This window comes from Myxine glutinosa, chromosome 11 (genome assembly GCF_964187855.1).
Source record: "Myxine glutinosa chromosome 11, kmMyxGlut1.1, whole genome shotgun sequence".
Lineage (NCBI taxonomy): Eukaryota > Metazoa > Chordata > Myxini > Myxiniformes > Myxinidae > Myxine > Myxine glutinosa.
Genome location: NC_136271.1, coordinates 60500288 through 60520424, shown reverse-complemented (window position 1 = coordinate 60520424; position 20137 = coordinate 60500288). Strand labels below are relative to the sequence as shown.

Here is a 20137-nt window from a genome sequence, read left to right as displayed (position 1 = left end):
GTCCTCAAGGGAATTCATCTTGGTTGTGGCACAACCACGTGGTTGTGTGCTTCCCCTTCTCTCCCCATCTTGTCTTCCACTCCCTCTTTTTGTATATTTTGTTTGTCTGGTTGATTTGTTTGTGAAATAAATGTTAGCTCTTCCACGAGCCTCGATTCAGTATACAAAAAAAAAAAAAAAATTACCTCACGCCCGCGAATCAAAAAGTGGGGTTAAACAATTTGTTTACTGTAAACAATTGCTCTTTGGTTAAACAATTGGTTTACTCTGCCTGCCTGGAAATCAAACCAAATTGAAAATAATTCCAAATTGGAAACGTTGTTTTTAAGGAAGTCATAAATGGACACAATCGACAGGCACGAATAACTAATTTAACGTGTTAAATAAGGTGGTGTAAAAGACGGTGCATCAATGGCAGTGAACCTCAAAATATTTTCTTCAACCTTTAAAATCTTTATACTTGAACACTGCAGCACACAAATCGCCTTTGACATGAAACCCTTCCATTTAGCAGTGCGTACGTGGACAGAATGTTACAGCATCTTAGGTCATCACGATCAATCGGAACCGCCACTCGCAGATCTCGCCCATGTCCTTTTCTCAAGACTGTGGGGGGCGAGGTGTTCTATGAACGGTGGTCTGTCTCTTACCACCTCCTTTCTGGTCTTGCACCCTCTGCTCTCTGTGCTTTGTTCCCCTCCAAAGATCCTGAAGGGCTCACATGGTCCACCATCAACTCTTCTGGTGAAACTATCAAAATGCAGGATTACTGCTCATCTCCACTAATTGGTTCCTCTTTTTCATGACTATGGCATAATCTTCCACATTATCATTCTCCTCCAAGTTTTGAAGACAGCTGTTCACAATTTCCAATCCCCCTTCCAAAACCATGATGTTTCATATCCCCATTAACCCTGCCGCTACCCAACCCAACTCACTTTTTCTTTTTCCAAAATTCCAGTTTTTATTTTGTGACTGCTTGCTTTTGTATCCATTTTCTTCATCCCCCAACCCCTCGTTCCATTTGTCAATCTCCCTCCATTTTGTCCCTCAACCCTGCTTTAGTGCTCCTGCCCTTTCTGCTGTTTCCTGATCCATGAACCTCGACTTTGCGACAAAAAAAAGTAAATGCAGAATCAACAATTTTCAGGGTAGGATCTGGTCTCGACATTCTGCGCTTCCCATGACCGTTTGTATTGTTTTTCTACAAAAGTTACCTGTCCGTTGGATTGTGATTTGATAAAAAAAATTTAAAATTTTTTTTATACAAAGGTATGACAATTGAAAAATAAAAATTGCGCATGGTAATTACATTCACCAAATTACATTTTATTATCCATCACATATGTAATGGAAAAAAAACAACCTTTAACTTGTATAAAATACATTTGCTCAGCAAGTGTATTTCTTCCGTTGTCAATCCTAAACTGGCGATTTGAATTCCTCAATAATTTACACCATGGTCCACTGTAAACCTTCCTATTAAATAAGTCGCCCCTTTTAGAGTCAATAAAAAAACAGTACGATCACATTTAAACAATAATTCACAAAGGATCGATATGAAAAGGATCTTCGAAGCTGTGCAAATGTACATATCCTGCCAGATCGTTTGATTTCGAACCAACATTCCTGCTGAAAAGGAAATATGTCCTGATAGAGTCCAAAATCAGGTTTGTGTTAACGTGGCAAGGCAAAAATGCTGACCTGGCATCACTGCTTCGTTTCTCCAAGTTGAACTACTTTTGGTGTTCACCCACAAACGTACAGCTTTAACCTCTCGATATTAGCATCATTATCTGCGATTGTCGACTTGGAAACTAAATTGAACCCATGCTTCGTTTGATTCCACCAGCAGATTAAAGGCTGCATGCGGTAGTGCCGGCCCGTGGTAGAAACGTGTACTGCAGATGCTACCATACCGGGTTCGTGTCGACGTGGAGGTGATATGCAGCAAGTGCTAATTACGCATAGTGAGGAAGCAAATACAAAATAGTTCTACGTCTTGTGCGTGAAGGAGGCCGCAGATTCTCATTCATATCGTCGGAGGTTTCAATACAACTAAACATCGGGCCTAGTCTTCCTGCTATTCTAAACCAAGTGCTTCAGAAATCACAACATCGTGTCAAAAGTCATGGCAATTGACGATGAACCGGAAAAATTGACATTGGAAACTTTTCATTTGATCCAACCAATAAACAATACCATACATTTTTGTCGATCCTGCCATTTCGGAGTATTTGGTAAAACATCCTCAGGCACACCATGTCTCTAAATAATCGCTTGGCACACACCTCCGTTGGGCGAATCAAAGAAGCATGGCGAGCTTCTTGATACAAAGCGATCAGATGCCTCTGTGATGCAAATTAGGCTTCGACTCGCAGATGATTAATGGGAAATCAACGTGGATGCGAGGATGTTCCAACTTGACCATGCCCTGGTAAAACACACAACACAGAAGTTTCACCGTTTGATCAAAATCGTTTTTTACATTTAGCAGGTGCAATGACACATTCCGATTCTTAAACGACACGTGGGACACCACAATTGCACAACGGTTCTGAAAACTCGTCGGTTCATGAGCTGAAAAATCAACGTAAACGATGAGCCGAAACGTTAATGGAGGAGGGTTTGGACACCTGTGATTTTGCATTACGACGATAAGTCGCAAGAGAACCGAATGGGCACGACTGCGAATGCAGGTAAACCTGAAGTGAGGAAGAGTTTTCAGATGAGGTTTATACCAACCTCCAGGAACGGCAGGTTTAATGAGGCAAAGCTGTATCAGGCATATATACCTTTTCAGCTTTGGAACGAGTGTGTCGTGAGGCGCAAATGAGACGGAGCACTCCAAGCCAATTCTGCCCAGATCACATGGATGCAGCTTCTCATTGACGTCATACCATGTAATTTCATTTCACATCATAAAAAAAATATGCAATTTGGTGTCTGTCTGTCTGTGGCCGATGCATTTCGTCGTTACTTATCCAAACAACCAAAACTGCCATGGCAACTACAACAAAGGTTGCAGCAAATTATTTTTCCCCCCTCCGAACCCATTTTGGGCGTTCCAAAGGTGTGGGAGAAATAAGCAGAATAATTATTCTACAATGGTTTCTGATCGGAAGAGAGTAGGCGAGTTATCGCCAGCATCCTGATGGAAATTATTTTATTTCTCACCGAATCAATGGAGGAACGGTGCACTGTTGTTGGGGCTCCTGCAGAGGCAATGCTAGACCACCTCTCGCTCAGTTCCTTACGAACCAAGACAATGGTAAATCAATTTGGTAGAGTCGTCATGTAATTATATTTCTTTACAAATAAAGTGATCAAGTTAGATATGATTGTGATGATTATGTCGAGTCTCCTCGGACTATGATGGCATGATGCCATCGTATTGCCTTTCTATGGCTGCTACACACGAGTAAGTGTGTGGTATCGACGGGGTTCGCCACTCCTCTCCGTCTCTCTGCTGGCCGTTGGGGAATTCACCCTGTTCCGCCCGTGCTGTTGGAGTCGAATGGACTCTCATCCACCAGATGTGGAGCCATCTGCCATTTAAACCGCATGACTATGGACCGTTACCCTGGTAATGGGGGCTGACAGGTACTACACCTTGCCCACAGGTGACCTGGGGTTATGCAATGCAGGGGCATCCATCTCCCTGAGGTATCAGAAGACACATGCATACCCATATATAGATACATATTATGCTTTAACATTTCAATTCTCGACTTAGCGAAACATGATGTTGGAATTGAGTCTTCCCAATGGTGAATTCATTTATGATGCTACATACATGACCAATTAGAATTTAGGAAATCTTGTAAACATATTTAAATATAGTATATTATTTATACACACACACACACACACACACACACACACACACACACACACACACACACACACACACACACACACACACACACACACACACACGCAGTTGGTCTGTCTATTGCCATTTTTCTCAGCTGGCTGAACGGATCTTGGTCAAACATTCATAGGTTCATCAGTGAGTGCCTGGGAGCGTTTCAGGAAAAAACAAATATAAAAAAAAATTAGAAAAAAAAAAGGCTTTTTTTTTTTTTTTTTTTTTAATCACTTGTGCCCAAGCCTTTTTGATTAATGACACTTATAATTATATACAAGTACACAAATACAAAACAATTACCAGACATTTGAACACAAATAATAAAACAATTCCAGAAGCAGTCAAAGTTGGTGGTAAGGCTTCTTCCTGAACGTACGGCATCATACTTAACTCAAACGTGATGAACGGCACATTCAGCAGCATATATTCAACAAAAAGGTAAAATGATGATTTGACATTTGTGATGGATTCTGATTTGGATGAAATTGCTTTTCCATTATATTTGCCCTCATTTCAAATATGTTAATGTTTCTTTTTCGCTTGAGCAACGCTGGGTACTCCAGCTATAAATGCTTAGAAACATTACTCAGGGTGAAAATACAAATACTACTTTGTCTGGGGGCTAACATAGGCTATGTGGCCACAGCCTCATGCGCAGGTCTCGGGGCCTGGGGAAGGTGCATAAATTCTCTACGTGAATGTGTACCGTGTAGCACCACCTGGTGTTGGTGGCAGAGGGTATTACAATTCCCTTTTTTTTTACCTGGGCAACACTGAGGTGAAAGCACCCTTTGTTTTACATTCTCATTGTAATCTACATGTTCTGTTGAACTAATCTACATTTAAAATAATACCCTGACTTGCAAATGCTTGCTCGCCATCAGATCACCAATATAAAATCGAGAAATCCCCACGTTCCCGTTTTACCCTCACCACCGAAGGTGGATGGAGGACTGGAGGTTATGTTTTCACCCCCATCTTTGTCTGTTTGTTTGTGAATAAGATATCACAAAAAGTCATGGCCAGATTATGACAAAATTTGGTGGATGAGTTGGGTAAGTGACAAGGACAAGCCGATTAGCTTTTGGTTCAGCTCCGAATCCAGATCTGGCCTATCTGTGGATATAAAACGTAAACTATTCAGCCTGGTGGAGCTATGCTCTCTACCGAGTGCCCTTCTAGTTCATCCTTGCTATGTGTTACGTGCTCCTCCCCAAACCCCGGTCACGGTGTACCTCCGAGCCCCGAGAGGAGTCACGGCAGAAAGATGTGTTATTCTGTGTGTCAAAGATCAATGGTGAAACCACACCAATTGTTACCAACAAACAAGTATTGTATTAAGGTCACACAAGAATAACAGCACAAAAACAATAGTAATCAATTGTACAACCAATATATCATTCCGATGATGGTACCATCAGTTTCGTACAATATAACTCACTGTGCTCCAAGTGAGCGAAAATAACATTCCCAAAGTCTCTGTCCCGGCTTCAAGCCAAAGTCGATCCATGCTCCAGTGATCGTCAGAACGATGTTGTATCGAGACCAGAATCCCGCTCGGTTGACAGTCACACTGCCAAAGATAGGCAAAGGTGTCCTCAAGAGGCGACTGGGAAATCGCACCTTCGGGTATGAATGTTCAACGGCTCCCCACACGGCGAACCGCAAATTCCCACTCGAAATCCAAGTGACACATGCAAACCAGGCTAACGGCTGGATGCGTTGAAATGGTTGAAGCGAGGTGAAGAGCCTAGAGCGATGCGAAATCGGGCACGAGGCAAAACGGCCAACTGGCCCGTACTCGAGGCGTAACAGCACTCCAATGATTCTCTTCAGAATCAACCGCAAAACCTGACACGCAGGTTTATCTGTCACAGCGATAACTCTGTCGCAGGAATCCCTTTCCCAGGAAACCCAAAGTTCACTCGTTACTCCCGTTCGCCAGCGTTTGCTCAAGACCTCGAAGCAGCTCGGCTTCTTCTCCACCTTACTCGCTCCGCCTCCTTTTCCTCTTCTTCTTCGTCAGGTTCCGGTCCGGTTTCCGGTTTCTTTTTAAAACATTAATTTTTTTTACCTTTGAAAACAGTTATCTCCAATTCACTTAAACGATAATAATAGTACATGGAACCAAAAATGTTTACGGGGAACAACGGAAGTGACGAATCGGTAACATGTTAAGGTGCATAGATGGCAGCTGGAGCATCATACCACGTCACTGTAGTGACTTCTCAAGGCCACTTCTAATAGTAAAAGTAATAACTGATAATGGCAAAATAATAACGAGAACAGCACACAGTAGGTAAAAAAAACAACCACCTTTAGAGGCCATTTTTCCCCACAATTACACAGTAGGTAATGTAATGATAACTCCTCCAGGCTGAAAACTTTACGTTTTGTATCCCACCGATGGGCCGGATCGGGATCTTCACCAAAATCTAATCAATTTGTCCTAGTCACAAACTCAATCTGTCCACCAAGTTTTGTCTGAATTTGTCCATAACATTTTGAGACATCCTGCTCACAGACAGATAATTGGCAATACAAATTATATGCAGATCCTACCCAATCCACTGGCCGCTCCAATCTGGCAAGGGTCTTTCATATTATAATAAGTAGAACCCTGTATTGGGTGCAAAACCTCTTGCTGAAAACTGCAGTGGTAAACCAAACAATAACCACAAAGTGGCACAAATTTTCATTCAACTGTATTATAAACATTACAAGGCATGACGTCATTGATCAACACATTGCACTGATGGAAGATGAGCTTAAACCTGCTGAATAACCTGTGTATGAAGCAACCGTTTCGCACTTAAATGTTCTTGAGGTCCAGGGCCAACGCAAGATTGCACGTGCAGTGTATATACAGCGGGTTTAACTCGAGTAATGAAACATGAAGTCATACTTGAGGAATGAGATTTCTGCACAGCTTTTTGAGTTTGGTCATGGTCTTGCCGTTCTGTACGACGACCATCTCCTCATAAAACTCGTGAGCTAGATCTCCATCTTCATCGAAGTACATCGAGCTGGGAAAGGGAGAACCAGGATGATGGTGGTGACTTGAGGCTTTTTGCACTCGATTCAAAAATTACTAGTTTTAACTTTACTATCAAAACATGAAAATAAAATAAGTATTTGTGATAGTTATCGCATCTATTACTAAAAGGAGATGTGTGTGTGTGTGTGTGTGTGTGTGTGTGTGTGTGTGTGTGTGTGTGTGTGTGTGTGTGTGTGTGTGTGTGTGTGTGTGTGTGTGTGTGTGTGTGTGTGGCATGTTTTTGTGGTGTTTTTGTGGTGTTCTACTGGAGCTTTGATCGTCATTATGTCCTGAATTGATTAGGCTAATTAACTACAAATAATCTAAGCATTCCAATGTTTCTAAAACCCGTGCCATGTTGAGGTGTATATAGCAGTTTAATATGTCCTTCCATGGCATGGCATTCTAATTACAAAATAAATAACAAAAACAATGATAACATTGTAACAAAGCATATATTAATCAAGACGAATAATATTGTGACGTCGGTGGGGTAGTGATTACCTTAGAACAGGTAGGGTGTATAAATTAACATGCTCCGGATGTCGGGTAAGAACCATCACCATGTAGTAAGTTTTGTTTAGCCGGTTGCCGCGTAAGAGTGAATAATTGTGGCCATACGAGGATGGTCCTTGTGTTAACCAGTTGTAGGGATTATGTTAATTCCCCTGTTAGTCAAACCTCAGTGATTTATTACCTATATCCCTTTTGGCACCACACCATAGACACATAGCCAAGCCACGCAATCACCCGCATTTAAACTCGCTAAATAAAAATAAAAACCACCAGGAAGCCAGGACATTGAGCACTGCCACTAATTACACCATTGGGAAGCACACATTGAGGTCGAGCAGGCCGAAGACACGCGCCGAGGAGCCATGATTTGCCAGGGTGGAGTAGGAAGGCACTCACTGATTGGCAGAGAGAAGGGCGAGCAAGAAGCGGCACGCTGATTGGGGGAGAGCTGGACAATGTAGTGGTGGCCTGCGGGCATTGGTGGAGAGGCACAGATGACGTCACGAGACGGTCAATAAAAGAACCATCAGACCGACATTTTCTCTCTTGCCTTTGGCAACGACCTCTTGCTCCCTTGCTTCTTCTCCCTCGCGCTCGTGCCTGTTCACGTTCTGGACCTCACGAGCGATTGTGCATGGGCGACGGGCTCCAGGAAGCAATCAGACCGACCGAGTTCAGAGACGAGACATGTGCAGAGGCAGCAGACAGAGCCGAGGCCCGAGAACTGTGGTTCCCCGCATGGACGAGGGCGGCTTGCCGGAACTCCACGAGGCCGGGGTGAGCGAGACACCCGGTGAGGCCTAGCAGCGAGCGAGCGAGGCTGACTGAGGCCTACTTCCCACCAAGGCAGGGACCGCATCTGGATTCCCACGCAGGAACAGGGGCCTGAGACAGGTCTTGAGGAGGTGTCGGGACAGCAGATTGAGCTAAGTGCACGACAACCCACACGTATTTTATTTTCCAGTTTATTTTCATCCTTCGTCTGTGTGTAAGTCTGGTGTGGGGGACGTCCTGTTTAGGAATATAGTTGGTGCGCATTTTCTTAATCGGTATTTCATTTAATAAACCCTTTCGTTATTTTCTGTACATTTATAAATCCGTTTTGTTTGAGTTATTTTCCGCAGGTAAGCTCTTCAGCTTCCTCTTCTTCTCCTTCTTCCTCCGGCGCATATATATATATATATATATATATATATATATATATATATATATATATATATATAAGTCCGCATTTGATCGTCGCCTCGGAGTTAAAGCTTGCTTAGGGTCTTCGTGATCCCTGTGGTGTTCACCTGGGGAATCACATAATATTAATAATAATAATAATAATAATAAAATTTAGCAATAAAAATAATGAACGTATCATCCACCCCCTTCCTCCCCCACCCAGAGCCAGTGTTGCCAACACCCCGTGTCTTAGGCGCTCAATTGGGCTCCTTTGAACTTTCCCGCCGTGCCTTGTCCAAAATTGGGCTACTTTGCTTTTCATCATGGCACAGCACTTTTTCAATCTTACACTCGGTCAAAAGAACCAGAGCATATCATCTAAGCAGCACGATGATTGGATACAGTGACAGACTTGGACTAAAAATTGGCCCAGGCATTTGTAAGCACAGGATGTGGGCAATTATTTATTTATTCAAAGTTTCGTTTTTCCAAGGCTAATTCAACGTCCATGTCTCAGCTAAAATAAGTTATGGTCTTCGTATTAGTAATACTAATTAGTAATAAGTTATGTTAATAAGTAAAAAAGTAAGTAAGAAGTAATATTAATTAGGTCTTAGTAATAAGTCATGATCACAAGTGGCCCGAAGTGTTTATTTATATATATATATATATATATATATATATATATATATATATATATATATATATATATATATATATATATATATATATATATATATATGTTGTATACAAGATCGAGGCTCATGCAAGAGCTAACATTAATCACAAAAAAAAAAACGGACACAAAACATAATAAAGGTAGCGGGAGACATGGGAGGGGGTGGGAGAGGTATGAAACACATGGACTGCTAGGACTTCCAGGAAAGAAGTTGGTATTTCAAAAAAGTGGATCTGGGGTGAATTAACGGAGGTAGAATAGATCAAGGTTTTGGATGGGGGAAGATAAGAGTTGGTGGTGGACAGCTGTTTTAAAGACCTGGAGGGAGGAGTGGGTTTGAAGAGAGTGAGGGAGTTTGTTCCAGAGGCGGGAGTAAAGAGGCATGAAAGAGTGAAGGTGAGCAGAGTCTTGTTTTTGGCAGTTTCACCAGAAGATGGTTGCTGGCAGATCTTGTGCGACCTGTAGGAATATTTGGGGGACAGAGCACAGATAGAGCTGGGGGAGCTAGGCCAGAGAGGAGTCGGTAGAAGACAAAGACCACCTACCTGCCTGCGGTGAGAGCTTTGGAAGCCAGCTTGGAAATGTTGTTTTCCTAGGAAAGATCATGGCAGATAGTGAGACCCAAAAGCTTGAGTGACAGAACTTCTTGGAGAGGATTGTTGAGAAAGTAGATGGGAGGGTTGTTCGGTGGGTCTTTTCAGAGAGACAGTGAGAATGTGAGATTTGTCAGGATTGAAAGACATGTTCCACTTCTTTGACCAGTCTGTGATTTTGTCCAGGTCGGCAGAAAGTGAGGAGGCTGCAGGCTGCCGATCTGAGGGATGAGGAATGGCGTGGCAGAGAGTGGTCATCAGCAAATAGATAGAGAGGATTTTTCAGCGTGTCAGAGAGATCATTGATGAAGAAAAGAAAAAGCACAGGGCCCAGAACACTGCCTCCAGCCTGAACAGGAAGGGGAGATGAGAGAAATCCATTCAGGGCCACACATTGATTACGACAGAGAGGACGTCCGCAAGCCATGCGTGGAGATTTCAATGGATACCATAGGAGGAGAGTTTGGTGAGCAGAGCGAGGTGCCAGACCGTATCAAAGGCACGAGATATGTCGAGAGACAGCTCTGATTTCCTGTTTGGCATTGAGGACCTCCATCTATTGTTGAGACAGCAGAAGCAGCATGTCCAGAGTAGAGTGATCTGGTCTGAAACCAAATTGATGATCAGAGGAAGGATTTGATATCGGAAGCAATGATGGATTCCATGACTTTGCTGATAAATGGGAGCAGGCAGATTGGTCTGTAGTTGCAAGGATTTATTTTTGGTGTAAAGCGAGAATGTTTGCCGATTTACAAACTGATGGCAGATGACCTTGAGCAAAAGAGAGGGTGAAGAGCATAGAGAGAGGGTGTGATAGAGGGACAGAGCAGGATTATAGGACCCATGGCCTGATGCCATCTGGTCCAGTTGCATTATCAGAGTCGAGGTTTGACAACTTCTTCACCTTGTCAGGAGAAGACACAGAGTCCAGGAGCAGCTGGGTTCGACTGGGGAAGGTGGGTACAGAGAGATGGGTTTGGGACACAAGATTTTGAGGCAAACACAGAGTTGAGGCATTCGGCTTTGTCACGTGTGGTGTCAAACACGTGCGTGTGTTTTACCGGTTCAACAGGTAAAATATATTATTGCTCCATTTGCACGAAAGCAGGAACCTTTTAGGACAGGGAGGATGTCTACAAGGTTTTATATATATATATATATATATATATATATATATATATATATATATATATATATATATATATATATATAATTTGTACATGCACGGAATTAACCCACAAACAACCACAATCAATGTTTGGCTTGTGGTGTGTGTGTGTGTGTGTGTGTTATATATATATATATATATATATATATATATATATATATATATATATATATATATATATATATATATATATATATATATATACCTGTGTTTGCTCTGATCTACTCCCTTCATCAATCTATACGTAATAATAAATATTAATATTAATAATAAACGTATTCTCGTGATTCCGATCGTTAATGGCGATAGTGATATTAATAAACACGCACCTTCCATTCCCCGAGCGCCCTCAGAGCGTTACCTGCGCCGAGTGAGGACGAACCTCGGCGGTCCCGTCCGCCGACTCAGTTGCCTCTCGTCCCGCCACTCAACGCAAACCTCCCCGCCCGCACGGCCAGACGTCTGCCCAGAGCTCTGTCCGCGCCGTTTCCCCTTCCAGTTCCACAAGCGAGAACCTTCGGCACCCATGGCAGTCAAACACACAGGGCCTCTTCTTCTTCTTCTTCCTTTTTGTTTTCCTCAGAAATTCAATTACTCCAATATATCAGTCTACGTTTCCATTATTAAAGCATGCAATCGTCACGACACGTGCGTGCGGGAATTTTTGTGAACAATTGTGCAATTTATTTGTTTTAAATAAATAAACGCGCCGTCTGAGCTGCTCCCCGCTCCCTCAGGCCCGTATTACTTCCGGCTCCCGAATGTGTCAATTTATTGATGGGTTGTGAAATCTGTAAATAAATAAATAAAGCCCCATAAAACGAATTCAAGATTGAGGAATCAGCGACGACAGCTGACGTGATTGGCTGCCTTCGATGACGCGTCATTCCTTCGGCCGAACAAACGTTGTGTTATTTTATCAATTATAAACTTATAGTTTGTGAAGTAAAATGAACAACTGAATTGTTGCTGACTGCGCCAATTGCACAGTTTTTCATTGACTCATTTATTTAATAATTCATTCATTTATTTAATTTATTTATTTAATTCAATTTAAGCAATTTTAATTCGTGGCAAGTTGGAGGTGATGATGAACGGAACTGCGGGTTTTCACAAACAAAACGGGTCAAACCCGTGAAACGCGGATCACTTGTCATGTATGAATCTTTTTGTGATGTCTGAGTTGTGACGATGCAGTAAACTTATTTCAGAAGCTGCGAATGAATTCATTTATGTGCAACATGGGCCAACAGCAACAGGCCAATACCAGCAGTAGGATGAGTTGTGGGAGCGCAGCAATACTGTTGATATTGTACAGTACCCTGTTACCCTGTGCAGTACCCTCTGTAGGTTTGATGCGGCACCGCCGGCCTCACTTGTACTATAGTTGTGTGCTCCTCCCTCCCCCCTCCCTCCCCCTGTAGATTGGATGCGCCACCCTCCTCTCCCCTCCCTTGTAGATTGGATGCGCCACCCTCCATCTCTACTCCCTTGTAGATTGGATGCGGTGCTCCTCCCTTATATACGCTGGTTGCTCTCCCTCCCCCCCACCCCACCCTTGCAGATTGGATACCGTGCCCCTCCTCCCTTATGTATGTTGGCTGCTCTTCCCCACAACCTCTCCCCCTCCCCCACCCCTGTAGATTGGATGCGATGCCCCTCCTCCCTTATATAGGTTGGATGCTCTTCCCCACACCCCCTCCCCCCACCCCTGTAGGTTGGATACCGTGCCCCTCCTCCCTTATATAGGTTGGATGCTCTTCCCCACACCCCCTCCCCCCACCCTTGTAGGTTGGATACGGTGCTCCTCCCTTATATAGGTTGGTTGCTCTCCCCCCCCCCCCCCACCCCACCCCACCCTTGCAGATTGGATACCGTGCCCCTCCTCCCTTATGTATGTTGGCTGCTCTTCCCCACAACCTCTCCCCCTCCCCCACCCCTGTAGATTGGATGCGATGCCCCTCCTCCCTTATATAGGTTGGATGCTCTTCTCCCTCCTCCCCTGTAGATTGGATGCGGCTACCCCTCCTCCCCCACAGGTTGCATGATCCCTCCCCCCCCCCCATCCCACCCCTACCCCCTGTAGGTTTGGATGCGGCACCTTCTTTTCCCCTATACTTATAGATTGGATGGCTCCCTTTTCCTGTTTGTAGGACAAGGCACTCTTTCCCCCCCCCCCCCCCCCCACTCCCCCATCCCCATTTTTACTTCTTTGTGTAGGTGTTGGATGGGTGTTGTTAATGTGCAACCTGTGATTATGTGAAGGGGTTTGCTTTATATGGTCTGCAGGGTGTTGAGATGTGTTTGATGGGCTGAAGGCCCAAGATGAGCTGACTTTATAACTGATCTAATGTACTGTTTGTATGTTTATAGTGATGTTATTTCTTTGTGGTGTCCGAAGTCTGTGCCTGCGAGTGCCCTAAGTGTGTTAAGCCTGGGTGTGCATGTTTAAAAAAAAAATGTTTGTGATGTGATCTGAGTGTTGTCAGATGTGGTGCCCCTCTCCTCCCGGTTTTTGTTGGATGCGGTGTCCTTGCATATTTGTACAGGAGTCTGTCATTTGTTCAGGGTGCCATTGATAACTCACCTCCTCTTCATGAAAGACACTGTGGGATGCTTGTCATGCTCAAACTAATGCTGCCAGATGCTCCTCAAGCCTGCCGTCCTTCTCATGGCTGCACACATTGATACATCACGTAACATGTGAAACACCAGCAACAGATTATAGCTGCTTTGAGATTCAAAACCAAGTTCGATACTCTCAAGGCAAGTTTGCATATCACATGCCTCTAATCTATCCTACCAGCCCTCAGCAGCTCATTATATAGTACAATTGGAATATACACGACATGACCAAAAGTATGTAGACACCCGAACATCACACCATTCAGCCACGAGCATTAGTGAGATCGGGCACTGATGTTGGGCGGTTAGGCCTGCCTCGCAGTCGGCATTCCAATTCATCGCAAAGGTGTCAAATGGGGTTGAGGTCAGGGCTCGGTGCAGGCCAATCAAGTTCTTCCACACCGATCTCGACAAACAATTTCTGTATGGACCTCACTTTGTGCACGGGGGCATTGTCATGCTGAAACAGGAAAGGGCCTTTCCCAAACTGTTGCCACAAAGTTGGAAGCACACAATTGTCTAGAATGTCATTGTATGGGGTAGTGTTAAGATTTCCCTTCACTGGAACCAAGGGGCTAGCACAAATCATGAAAAACAGCCCAGACCATTATTCCTCCTCCACCAAACTTTATAGTTGGCACTATGCATTTCGGCAGTTGCGTTCTCATGGCATTCGACAAACCCAGATTCGTCCGTCGGACTGCCGGATGGTGAAGCGTGATTCATCACTCCAGAGAACGTGTTTCCACTGCTCCAGAGTCAAATGGCGGTGAGCTTTACACCACTCCAGCCGGCGCTTGGCATTGCGCATGGTGATCTTAGGCTTGTGTATGGCTGCTAGGCCATGGAAACCCATTTCATGAAGCTCCTGGGGAACAGTTGTTGTGCTGACGTTGCTTCCAGAGGCAGATTGGAACTCGGTAGTGAGTGTTGCAACCGAGGACAGACGTTTTTTTACACGCTTCAGCACTCGGCGGTCCCGTTCTGTGGGCTTGTGTGACCTACCACTTCGCGGCTGTTGCTCCGAGACGTTTCCACTTCACAATAACAGCACTTACAGTTGACCGGGGAAGCTCTAGCAGGGCAGAAATTTGATGGACTGACTTGTAAAGGTCGCATCCTATGACGGTGCCACTTTGAATGTCACTGAGCTCTTCAGTATGGCACATTCTACTGCCAAAGTTTGTCTATGGAGATTACCTGGCTGTGTGCTTGATTATATATACCTGTCAGCAATGGGTGTGGCTGATTTGGCCAAATTCGCTAATTAGAAGGGGTGTCCGCATACTTTTGGTTATGTCGTGTATTTTTTAAAGAACTCGAGTGAACCAACGAATGGCTGCCACACTCCTGTACTACACTTTCTTTGAGAAAATCGATGACTTTAATATACTTTTGTTGCACTATTTAATGTCTGCAGACACTTTCCAACTCCTAATGCCCACCTGGAAGGTATGTCCCTTCATGGAATATGCAAAAGAGACACTAGCAAAATGGAATATGTCCTTCAATCCTGGAAAAATCTCATTTGGAAGTATCTTCACATTAACCCACTTATTTCCATTGACAGCAATAGGAAGAGGTTCAATATCATCCTGAATGTGTATCATCCTGAAGTGTCCTGTGTAATGAATATCATCCTGAAGGTTCACGCGCGGTCGCCCAGCGAGACATCAGCATCAGCCAAAACCTCTCCTGGCTCAAACACGTAGTAAAGCAGACCTCAAAAGCCAGCCGCTGATTGGGATTCCTTCGTTGTTCCATCTTTTTTTGAAAAAAAAAAGAAACTACTTTGTAGTAGTAATTGGAACCACTAAGAGCTTTCTCCGTAGCTCAATTGAGCACAAGATATGCTGCTCTCACATGGAGGCAAGTCGATTGGCCTCTATTTTTTTTCCGCCTCTTCTCTAATATTAAAGTCCAGGAGCGTGTGTATTCCCATGGGAGTTTTATGATAAATCGATTTCACTCTGAATGTATTGATATGTAATAGAACATTGGGAAAAAAAAAGTAGGGTTCCATTATTTTTTTTCCTCGGCTTTAATAATAAATTTGAAATTCTAGAATGAGGACGCACGCCCTTTCTCGACCGTCCGTGAGAAATTTTCAAAATCCGAATTTGTTGATATTGAGAATAATACAGGAAAGTAACATATCAAACTAGAAAGAGCAATCGGAGATTGCAGACCCTCGCCAAGACGTGTTTTTTGTGGTTTTTAAAGCTTTTGTGTTAAAACAAATATAGTGGACGAACCATGTGACCGATGACGTGATCATTTTTTTTTTCTGCACCAATTTTTTTCTGCATTTTGATGTTTTCATGAAATATTAGTGGCCAAAGTTGTTTCATATAATATTGTTGCGGATCTCAACGTCGGCCTTTCCCCTTACCAAGGGGGGATTAGTCCCCTTGTCTTTTACTAGCCGACGCGATCCGGGGCTATGACGTTCCTTCCGGTCAGCGTTGGGTAGGGTCGTAGGCTGAATTCATAATACCTAATTACCAACGCCTCCCGGGAAGCAAGGAAATAACCCCGCCCGAATCACGGTTGTAGTGGAAATGCCGAGCGATAGCGAGCCGTGATCCGAGCTGTTAACAGGTACTAAACCCGATCTGAGCGGTTCCGAATCGTGCCACGCTTACCCAATGAAGGAAAGGACTGATATGGTCGAATTAGGAAGAAACAAGGAATAACAATTGGTTTATTTACAATTTGTACAGGAAGGAGAAGAAGAACACACAGTGAAGCTTATACAGTCTTATACTTATCCCCTGGACACGGGCCCGTTTCACTCTCAGACACACTCACACGGGGGTGTAGAAGGTCAGGGTGATGGTCCAGGGATGATGGCGTCCAGGCAGTCTCTCCGGTCCCCGACTCGTACCGCGAAGCAGATGGTCAGGGCAGCAGAAGCTCCCCGTGGGTCGTTTACGCGGAGCGGACAATTACTGGGCGAAAGGCAAGGCTGGCTGGCGGTTACTGGCGACCACGGTCGCGTACGTATTAGATGCACTGGCGCTATATGCGCTCCAAATACCGCTCAATAGGCGCTCCCTAATGCAAGTTCAATAGCATACGTGCGCTTTCAAAGTGCGTATCCGCTGCAGTCCTCTTCCAATGCGCTTTCCTCATGAGGCCTTTATCATGCGCGCTGTTGCGTCAATCCGGGACAGTCTTTGACAAAGCCAACCTTCCCCAGTGAGTCCTTTTAGCACAGCCACGTCGCATAAGTCCTTCGCATAAGTCCTCTTGCACAAGCGCAGTTGCGTAAGTCCTTTCGCATAAGCCCTCACGGTCAGTCCTCTCCAAGAGCTTTGTGTGCGCATTTATATAGTGCCGCCCAGCGAATCCTCTGGAACCTGCCAGCCGTGCCCTTACCACGCCCCTCACGCCCTTTCACCCGAGCCCTGGTTGGTTGTTGGCTCTTACCGTCTCGCTGCCGCTCCCCGACCTCAACGCCGGCTCCACCCTCTCTCAGGCCTACCTCGTGGCATTTGGCTGGTTTTGAGTGAAAACCCTTGCCAGCAGCGAACGCTGCTGGCAAAGGAGGTGGATTAGCCTAATCGGGGCGTGGGATGGATGCTGCCCAACGAGGTCGATTTGGAGGGTGGGCCGCAAAATGAACGGGACCTAAGCTTATTATTTATTTTACACAACGCAGGTATCACTAATGGAAATGGCCTTATCCTGACACATACTATGACATAACTAATGTTCTAAGGTGGCCTACGTGTTGCTTGTGGACTAACTATGGGGGCAAACCTTTAACCTTTAATGATGGTATTTGTACATTCTCAGAACCGCAACAATATGCACACATCCTCATATGAGGATTTATATACATTGTGATATGTATATTATTTAACATTAATGTGACATTCATGCCATATGACTTGTCCAGACGTTGATTACTCAAGTTCATCCTCACTTTGATCACCATCAGATTCATCCTCAGACCTGAAATTCTCATCGGATTTGTTTTCGCAATGATCCTCGTTGGACTCGCACATCCGCATTTCAGTGCAAAACATTCCATTTTTCCTGCAAGAGCATCATGAGCTAGCACACTTGCTGACTGTGCATCCACACATTACAAGCTCCAGTACTGCAGAAGATGCTGGTGGTTGATCTGTCATATTTGCTGTGTACAATGTACCATCAAGTGTCCACCTGTAATCAAAAAGGGAAGGGAGGTTGGGATTTGATATGGATTCATTTGATTAAGTCATCGACTGGTGGTGAGCTCGGAGTATGTGGTTTCTCAAGGGGGAATGCATGGGAGGGAGTTCCTCTGCTTATGCTTGGCACTTCTTGAAGATATACCATCTGATTGTCGCAATATGGTAGACTGGTAGAGCGTAGGCAATATAACCAACACAACTCCTCCAATGTTTGTTCCGATGGTTGGTCCGCTTTGTCAAAGTGACAAAACGCATGAAGAATGTTATACGTTGATGCATTCAGAGTGTTCCAACATTTTAGTTTCCCTTTCCCAGAACCCCCCTAGTTATATCGGAACTAGTGAATGCATGAAAACATGGTAAAGACGTTGCGACATCTTTTCCAACAGCATCGTGTACAGGTTTGAGAGGCATGAATACGGCGTTTGTCTCCTGTACCTATTGCCATTGTTACGGGGTCTTCTACAATCTCCTGGTCTCGATAAGCTCTGAACCCCGAGAGGAACCCCGGCAGAAAAATATGTTACCCTGTGTTGAAAATCAATAGTGAAACCACACCAATGATTATAAATGAACAAACTTGTATTATAAATCACACACAGGTATAACGGTACAACAAATGGCCATTAAGAGTGCACTCTATATATCTCTTATATAAAGTCAGGTCACTCACGGCGCGGCCAGCGAATGCAACGACACTCCTCAATGTCTCTATGACTTTTCCCAAGGCGAATGGGATTCGCTCCCGCTGTCGATGGAACGAAATCCGGTCGAAGCCTGAATCTCGCTCTCCAGTCGATATCCGAAGCGTGGGCAAAGGTGCTCTTCCCGCCAAACTGTACAACGGCACCCTCCAGAGGCACACCTTCACAGCTCCCTCAGCAAACCGCAACGTAATTGGAGACGAAGCGGTCGCACACGCACATCCCTGACAGACGGTAAGATGTTGGGGTGAAGATTACACGAAGCAAACCTTCACAGGTGTCCAAAGCACGGGGTTCAAGATGGCCGACGGCTCTGGCTTGAGCCGATGCGACGAGGCGAGGATTCGTCGGAATCTCAGCGCCCCAAATCTGTCTACGCAGATTTCTCCACTCCAGCGAATATTCTTATCGCCGGATGTCCCTTCCAGGAACTCAAAATCCCCTCGCAGCTGTCGGTAAACCTTGCTCGTTACGGAGTGCTGACGTCATGCGTCCTCTCCGACTTTGCACGTGCTGCTTCTTCCTCTTCACCTCTTCCGGGTCGGTTTCCTGTATCATTTAAAGTTAGCCTTTTTAACTTCAGATAATCGTTCCTGAATAATAAACCTTTTGAAGATAATAATAGTCCATAATATCAGAAACATGTCCAGTGGGTGAAAACCACCCCAGCGGAAGTGAAGAATCCATAACACTTCCCCCCCTCAAGAAAGAAAGTTTGAACACAGCGAAAGCCTTCTTTGCATGCAAACTCTTTACACAAACAAAAATAAGCTCACAACCCAAATCACCAATTCCTGTGAACAACAATTATCAACATCTCAAAAATAAAGCAACAAAATTTCACACAACCTCAGAGATTTCTAAAGTTAATTCACTCTGGACAAAGCATCAGCAACGACATTGTCCCTGCCCTTTACATGTTCAATTTCCAAGTTGGACTCCTGCAAGGCCAAACTCCATCTCATCGCCCTCTGATTTTTACTTTCAGTTTCTTGTGAATGAAGGTTAAGGGGTGGTGATCAAAAATCCAAAGGCCAGCAAATCTATAGCACTTTTCCCAGGAGGCCGAGCTGAAGGCCAGGTTCCATGGTGGTTGGGTGGTGAGGCCTGGAAGTATTCCCTACATGGACGCCTTTATGAACGTGGAGTTCATGGTTAGTCCGTGTAGGAAAGGTCACTACATGGATGCCTTTATGAACATGGCGTTCACGGTTAATCCGTGTAGGAATTTCTGCTCGGCTGCTCCGCAGCATTCAGTGCTTCAACTCTTTCTAACTTTCGTAATAATCCCGGTTGGACCGCTTGTCCCTGTGGTCACGGGAATAGCGGTCTCCTTCTCGGCCGCTACCCTGATAATCATTCTTTCGGGAGATGCCGTAACTCTGGGAGCCTCCATAGTAATATCGGCTGCGGCCACCACCAAAACTACCGCCAAGTTGTCCTCTTCTGTAGACCCCTCGACGCCTATGAAATGCCTTCCCTACTGTTATGTGTTATGGTCCGACCCTGCAACTTCTTGCTATTCAGATCCTTTTCTGCATCTCTGGCGTCCTTTGAGTTTTCAAACGTGACAAAGCCAAACCCTCTTGACTT

The 20137-nt window shown here is 44.6% G+C and overlaps 1 protein-coding gene across 1 annotated transcript; it reads right to left on the bottom strand.

Moving 5' to 3' along the window:
• Positions 1–439: 439 nt before the first annotated feature.
• Positions 440–11796, bottom strand: TUSC2 (tumor suppressor 2, mitochondrial calcium regulator). The gene is made up of 3 exons (XM_068130716.2): positions 11393–11796; positions 6777–6897; positions 440–2434 (listed from the first exon to the last, which is right to left on the bottom strand). The coding sequence occupies exons 1-3, from the start codon at positions 11557–11559 to the stop codon at positions 2342–2344; spliced, it is 381 nt and encodes a 126-aa protein (XP_067986817.1). The 5' UTR covers positions 11560–11796; the 3' UTR covers positions 440–2341.
• Positions 11797–20137: the final 8341 nt, after the last annotated feature.